The sequence below is a fragment of the Liolophura sinensis genome, chromosome 7, assembly GCF_032854445.1.
Source record: "Liolophura sinensis isolate JHLJ2023 chromosome 7, CUHK_Ljap_v2, whole genome shotgun sequence".
In the NCBI taxonomy this organism is placed as follows: domain Eukaryota; kingdom Metazoa; phylum Mollusca; class Polyplacophora; order Chitonida; family Chitonidae; genus Liolophura; species Liolophura sinensis.
In genome coordinates this window covers 3,294,884-3,302,592 of record NC_088301.1, presented here as the reverse complement: position 1 = coordinate 3,302,592, position 7,709 = coordinate 3,294,884, and the positions used below count along the sequence as shown (strand labels likewise).

Sequence of the window (7,709 nt, the reverse complement as noted above, 5' to 3'; positions counted from 1 at the left end):
CCATTGTGGTATTTATCCGCTTAGCTAATTTTCGAAAACTGGCCTATAGTGCATACCACAAAAAAGCAGAATTTATTACCAACTCTCTAATTTAGAACTTAAAACCAGTGAGTAAACGTCAACACACATGTATCTATTACGTACGTTTTTGTTTCCAGTAATTGCTATATGTGTTATACTTGAATTTGTTTGTTATGGAGGCATTTGAATTATTCATTTTTACATTGAATTCTGTACCAAATGACCCACTTTTCTAACATATGGCGTGAATACAGTGGAATTGTTCTAATAAATGTCAACAATGCTGTGGAACATGGGCCTTATATACAACACCATCACCAACGTGATAACAGTGTCGGGACAATGGCCACTACTCTAGTTTTACCACGCTATCGTACCAGTACATGGAAGTTAATGAGCAAAATGCACATGGGTTTGTTTTCTTAGAGGCGTGGGCATCTTTCGCCGATTGGTTAAACTGCTGTCGCTGGTCGACATCGTATATGAGAAGGATTTCTGACTACGGCCTAAAACACCTCTTGAAATAAAGATATTAAATGCGTACAGATGTTGACCGAAATTGCAAATATGTGATAGTTTATTGTTCGAAAATTTCGATTTATTTTGTGCAAACAACACAGGTAACTTCATAACCGTCAACATAGTTTGGACACGGCAGTGGGCCACACACATCCTCTACAATATACAGCAGATTGCTGTTGACGTTTTTAGCGGTGCCGGGGTGAGTATCTGGGTCCTGATCCACGCACACGTACTCAGACCTCCGGTGAGAATAATGTGCGGCCATGAGAAACCCCAGATACTCCACGGTCCATCCGATTGGACACTCTAGGCGGGCTGGGATCATCACGTGACTCGGTCTGCCGGGTGTGTAACAGACGGCACACTGGATGTCCCTTTGGTGGAAGAAATCCCCGCCCGAGTTCGTCTGGTGGAAGACGGGATTGGTGTTGTAAAGTTCAAACTCAGATCCATACAGGTAAGGTTCAGACTTGTGTCCGCCAAAAGTCTTGTTCCACTGAGGATTTAGAGGAAGGCACAAATGGTTGCCACCGCTACCCTTGTGCTGGTAATGTGACCCGGCCATCAAACCTGTAATAATAAAAAGGACTCCTTGTAACAGGATGGGAAATTGTCCCTCTGCTGCTCAGGTGGATTGCCAACCTCCTCACAGCGACAGATCGTTTGAGAAATGATGCAAGGACTTCCCCGATATGCGGTTAAAGTTGTTATGTAAAAGGTATAAACGATAAAATATACTAAGACATTCGTTGTTAACGATCAGCTAACTGTATGTGTTTAAAAGCACTGGATAATATCTTTTTCTGTGCTGTCTTGATATGTAAAAGGAGTTTTGTCTTACGACTTATACCGTGAATATATGACTGTGTCTTTAATGGAGATTTATTACGAAGCTTGACTAATAAACAGGTGCCCCTTTCTCAGTGTAATTGTACGATAAGCTGTAAGCTGAAATAAATAGCGTTGAATTTTTATTGAAAGAATCCTGTATATAATCTGTATAGACTGACAATAATATTCTTAAACTGATTAACTTATAGCTTGACAATTTATATATAAAATAATATAATATAATATAATATAATATAATATAATATAATATAATATAATATAATATAATATAATATAATATAATATAATATAATATAATATAATATAATATAATATAATATAATATAATATAATATAATATAATATAATATAATATAATATAATATAATATAATATAATATAATATAATATAATATAATATAATATAATATAATATAATATAATATAATATAATATAATATAATATAATATAATATAATATAATATAATATAATATAATATAATATAATATAATATAATATAATATAATATAATATAATATAATATAATATAATATAATATAATATAATATAATATAATATAATATAATATAATATAATTAATATAATATAATTAATATAATATATAACAAACAAATTTAGTGTGATTCTAATTAATCTGCCCCCTCCCCCCACTTCCTTACCTCACATTGCTGAGCACTAAAACAAATATGCAAATATAGGAATCAAACTCGTTATCCTGTTCCACACAACGGTTTTAAGGTACGCATGTCACCACTGAACCAACGTGGAAAATGCGTTAGAAGGCATCAAACACATGTATTTTGGTGAGTGTGGAGTTCCTCTGAACTTCTAAAGTATTTCTTTTTATTTTCGACTGAAGAAATATGATTGCGTGAACCAAAACTATACTTCGTTGATAATAGCTTACTACTCCATAACTAGACACCAAATATATGGAAACTGTTTGGTTCACATAATTGTATTTTAATTATGAAGGGAAATCTCGCATCAAAACGCCTTCAAATATCAAAATCTGCCTTTCTTATTTGATAAAACAAAAGTATAAATAGCACTACTCCAATTTTTCACACAGATGTTCTTTAGTAATTGTATTTCATATTACAGCAAATTTTGTGTGTTTTTTTGCATGAAAAAAATTCCCCCCACTCTGCTGCACCGAAGTGGGAGGATTTTCTATCTAGTTGTAAGGGGTCCTTTATGACTCAAAGATACTCTATTCAGACATCACGGACAATAATCAATTTCATTTTAATATCACTTTAGATATACCCTTTTTGCCGATAATTAGTGAAAATGTTGCCTGTACTAGTTTGGGTGGGGGTATCCATATGTACGCACGTACATATATTTAAAATTTAGGTCTGCGTACGAGACGGTTTAGTTGGTTATGATTGCTACATTACTTTGTTTAGTCAGAGAGTTTAATCGAGATATCTACGTACCTTGGTACAAAGTGGTAGAGTAGCTTGGACATTCTGTCCGTCCCCAGCGAGTATAGACCGCACCCGCTAAAAATAAACAAATAAAATTACACGACGATTTTGTACACACAACGTGATATGCAAATAGTTCTTTTCCATTTAACCGACAAAAATAACATTTTACGGGAACCCCGGGTGGTTCGTGTCGTGCCCAGGTTCAATGCCGTTTTGTGAAATACAATCTCTTACAGTAAATATAAGAAAAATAAGTTTTAAAAAATGAGAGTTTAAAAAATAGGTAAAACGTACATATGAAAAGGTATTTGTCGGCCCAGATTTCACATACAGGAGGAGGCTTTAATGTCTTATGTTAAACCACCGGAAGTCCTTATTTGTGGACATTGTTAAGATCGGATGAGTTTGCACTCATAAGCCTCTTATTACGACCTTGCAGTAAGAGTTTAGCATCAAAGGCAACATGACAAGAAATTCGAAAATAAAGACATTGGCTTAAAAGAGATAAATAATCGACCCTAAGATGAGGTGTCCAGGGATAAATACTGCAGCTTTTGTCACACTTAAGTAAATTGATCATATCGATACGTAAAAATTCAGCTTGGGGTAAACACAGCTTTGACTTCCCTATATCTTATACCAGTCAGTCACAAATCATTATGACTCCCTTTTAGTAAAAGAAAGATATACCAAAAAATTCAGATAAAAAAAAATCGTATTTAGATATATTTTATGTCTCTTTATGACCCTTTACTGGTATCCATGTAATTTCCACTAACAGGCATTATATTTTGGACTCCACATCATATATGAACTCAGAACCAAACCCCACCCCAATGTAAATGGGACTCTTCCCCAACAGAGTTGTTCTAACATCAAGCTACTAAATTTCTGGACTGATCTCTTCTCCTTTTATATCTTAGAACATATAAAGGAAAAAATAAAAAAAAAAATAAATAAAAACGTTCCACGTGTATTTTTTTTTAGTAAATGCCCATGCACAAACTATTGACAATTGTTCCCAAATATTAAATACAATATACACTCCAACATCTAAGACTAAAGTTTTCAACGTTGATGTTGTACTCCTAAGTGTTAATAAACCCGGGTGACATGTTCAAGCTTACACAGCAGTTTAAAATCTATTTCATGTCTTGGTGCAACTGCACTGGTGATGTATCACATAGGGACTCACCTAGGCCAGCTGGTTTTGTGTTAAGGTGTAACTCCATAGATGATGTATTTCAGACGGACTCACTCAGACCAGACTGCTTTGTGTTCAGGTGTAACTCCAATACTGATGTATCACAGAGGGACTCACCAAGGCCAGGCGGATTTGTGTTCAGGTGTAACTCCACAGCTGATGTATTACAGAGGCACTTACCCAGGCCAGAGTGCTTTGTATTCAGGTGTAACTCCACTGTTGACGTATTACTCATCCAGGCCAGACTGTTTTGTGTTCTGGTGTAACTCCACTGTTGTTGTATTACTGTGGGACTCACCCAGGCCAGACAGTTTAGTATCCAAGTGTGACTCCATTGCTAATGTATCACAGAGGGACTCACCCAGGCAAGGCGGATTTGTGTTCAGGTGTAACTCCACAGCTGATGTATTAAAGGCGGACTCACCAAGGCCAGGCGGATTTGTGTTAAGGTGTAACTCCATAGCTGATGTATTACAGACGGACTCAACCAGGCCAGACTGCTTTGTATTCAGGTGTAACTCCAATGCTGATGTACCTCAGACGGACTCACCAAGGCCAGGCGGGTTTGTGTTCAGGTGTAACTCCATAGCTCATGTATTACAGACGGACTCATCCAGGCCAGACTGTTTTGTGTTTAGGTGTAAATCCACAGTTGATGTATTACAGGCGGACTCAAACAGGTCAGACTGCTTTGTATTCAGGTGTAACTCCACTGTTGATGTATTACTCACCCAGGCCAGACAGTTTTGTGTTCAGGTGTAACTCCACTGTTGTTGTATTACTGTGGGACTCACCCAGGCCAGACTGTTTAGTATCCAAGTATAACTCCATTGCTGATTTTTTTTACAGAGGGACTCACCCAGGCCAGACTGCTTTGTATTCAGCTGTAACTCTAGTGCTGATGTATTACAGGCAGACTCACCCAGGCTAGACTGTTTTGTGTTCAGGTGCAACTCTACTGCTAATCTATTACAGATAGATTAAGCCAGGGCAGACAGTTTTGTATTCAGCTGTAACTCCAGTGCTAGTGTATTACAGGCAGACTCATCCAGGCTAGAATGTTTTGAGTTCAGGTGCAACTCTACTGCTAATCTATTACAGATAGATTCAGCCAGGGCAGACAGTTTTGTGTTTAGGTGTAACTCCAGTGCTAGTGTATTACAGACAGACTCAACCAGGCTAGACTGTTTTGTGTTTAGGTGTAACTCCAGTGCTAGTGTATTACAGACAGACTCAGCCAGGCCCGACAGTTTTGTGTTTAGGTGTAACATCAGTACTAATGTATTACAGACTGACTCAGCCAGGCCAGACAGTTTTGTGTTTAGGTGTAACTCCAGTGCTAGTGTATTTCAGACAGACTCAACCAGGCTGGACTGTTTTGGGTTTAGGTGTAACTCCAGTGCTAGTGCATTAAAGACAGACTCAGCCAGGCCAGACAGTTTTGTGTTTAGGTGTAACACCAGTACTAATGTATTACAGACAAGCTCAGCCAGGCCAGACAGTTTTGTGTTTAGGTGTAACTCCAGTGCTAGTGTATCACAGACAGACTCAGCCAGGCCAGACAGTTTTGTCTTTAGGTGTAACACCAGTACTAATGTATTACAGACAGACTCAGCCAGGCGAGACAGTCTTGTCTTTAGGTGTAACACCAGTGCTGATGTAATACAGGCAGACTCAATCAGGTGAGATTGTTTTGTGTTCAGGTGTACCTCCACTGTTGATGTGTTACAGACCCACCTGCGCCAGACAGTTTTGTGTTTTAGTGCAACCCCACTTTGGGGTTCATTTACACATGGACTCATCTACGTCTGTCTGTTGTTTGTTTTCTCTGGAGGAGGAGTCAGAACGAGCCCTTCTCTCTCCTGTCATATCGTCCCCGTTATGCTTTACAGGGCGTGTCAGCTTGACCTCCTCGGCGATCATAACAGCCATCTTCTCTGTTAAGATGTTTAAAATCTTCTCCAGATTAAACTCCATAAAGAAGGATTGTCCCTATCAAACAAATTGATTTTGATCAACTTTTTCTTTTACGTATATAGGGGCTTTTAAAGACAGTATCTGGAACATAGCACAAATGGTGTTTTATATATCTAGTGCACATTTACAGGGTGCCAAAAGGTAAATGAATGAATTCTGGTAAAAAAATCTGCCTTTGTTTAAACAAACAAAATCAATTTAAGACGCTGCCATTTTCAGGCAAGTTATACAGTGAGAGAGAACTAATCACAAGATAAGTGACGGAAGCTGATTCAGCGATGATAAAGGGTCGCTGGAAGACATTCAAATTACCGACTGGTGTCAGCTATATGTTCTATGATTATGCGTTCTTTTATTGTGATGAGGGTGAGGTTATTATACACCGGTATCTGAAGCTGTTGGAAAAGCGACTATTTGGTCTTACTGAAATTGTGCTGGTTGTGGAAATTTTATCTCAGTAAAGTTCAGTAGTCTTTGTCAAGTACGGTTGTACCTTTTACTGGACATGTGTTAATATTGTTCGTTTTAGTGTGTTTTGAAAATGTGGTTAATCATACGGCTGACGAGGGTGGCACTTAATTATCAAAACTGACATCACTGCTTCATCCAGCATTTAAGGTGGTGGAGTCATCTCTTCTTTCTTTTCTGTTCAATTAAATTGACTGAAAAAGTAAAGGTACGCATGCTCGAAACGCTTACTGGAGGACCCTTCTCTCCCGGGGAGCCAGGTGGTCCATACGGTCCCTGAATACCGTCCCGTCCGTCTCGTCCATCCCGGACCCGGAAGTCCACAATGATCTCTACAACATCCTGAAAGTACAAGCACTAAAACTGAATAGCATGAAGAAATCAAATACTGATCGCAGATAAAGCTTGTATTTGGACATACTGACACCGCCGTGAACTGTATTCTACGTCTATTCAGTTTGTTTCTGTGCTGCGCAGGGAACATTAGCTCTTGGGAAAAGGCTAGTGATCAATCAATGGTCTTTCGCACATAAATGATTTTTATTTTGTGTCCTATTAAATGCAGGGTACATGTCCATAGTCTGTAGGTAATGTCCAATAGGTGAAGATATTAAGCGGATTACAATACAGTACCAAACAGTCCGTAATGTGACATAAAAGGCTCAGCAGTGTATTCTATGTCTGTGGTGTGTCTACAAGAGTGAGGAACATGGATGTGCACAAGAGAAGCCTATGGATTTAAGTGTCACAGTGGCGAGTACATGTTTGGCGTGCCTGTAGTGTTACAGGTGTGAACTTGTGTGTTCAGAGGAACACACGTATCCTTTGTCTATGATATCACAGAATGAAGCTGTATGTTCAGAAGTACACACGTATCTTTGTCTGTGGTGTTACTGAGCAAGGTTGTATGTTGAGAAGAATACACGTATCTTTTGTCTATAGTGTTAAGCCGTATGTTCAAAAGTACACACGTATTATTTGTCTGTAGTGTTACTGAGCGAAAGTTGTATATTCAGAAGAATACACATATCCTTTGTCTTTAGTGATACAGGGTGAAGCTGTATGATCAGAAGTACACACGTATCTCTGCGGTGTTACAGATCAAGGTTGTACTCTGAGAAGAATACACGTACCTTATGTCTATAATGTCACAGAATGGAGTTGTATCTCCAGAGGAATATACGCATCCTTTGTTTGAAGTGTTGCTGAGCAAGGTTGTATGTTGAG

General features: G+C 38.2%; 1 protein-coding gene across 1 annotated transcript; it reads right to left on the bottom strand.

Annotated features, from left to right (window-relative positions):
• Positions 1-619: 619 nt before the first annotated feature.
• Positions 620-4,868, bottom strand: LOC135469815 (short-chain collagen C4-like). The gene is made up of 3 exons (XM_064748423.1): positions 4,769-4,868; positions 2,840-2,905; positions 620-1,113 (listed from the first exon to the last, which is right to left on the bottom strand). The coding sequence occupies exons 1-3, from the start codon at positions 4,866-4,868 to the stop codon at positions 620-622; spliced, it is 660 nt and encodes a 219-aa protein (XP_064604493.1).
• Between the last annotated feature and the right edge of the window lie 2,841 nt (positions 4,869-7,709).

Coding starts and splice junctions, on each gene's coding strand:
- LOC135469815 (XM_064748423.1), bottom strand. CDS start 4,868: ATGGAGTTATACTTGGATACTAAACAGTCTGGCCTGGGTGAGTCCCAC. Junction 2,906..4,768: donor CACAAAACTGTCTGGCCTGG/GTGAGTAATACA, acceptor GTTTATTTTTAG/CGGGTGCGGTCTATACTCGC. Junction 1,114..2,839: donor CTCTACCACTTTGTACCAAG/GTACGTAGATAT, acceptor TTATTATTACAG/GTTTGATGGCCGGGTCACAT.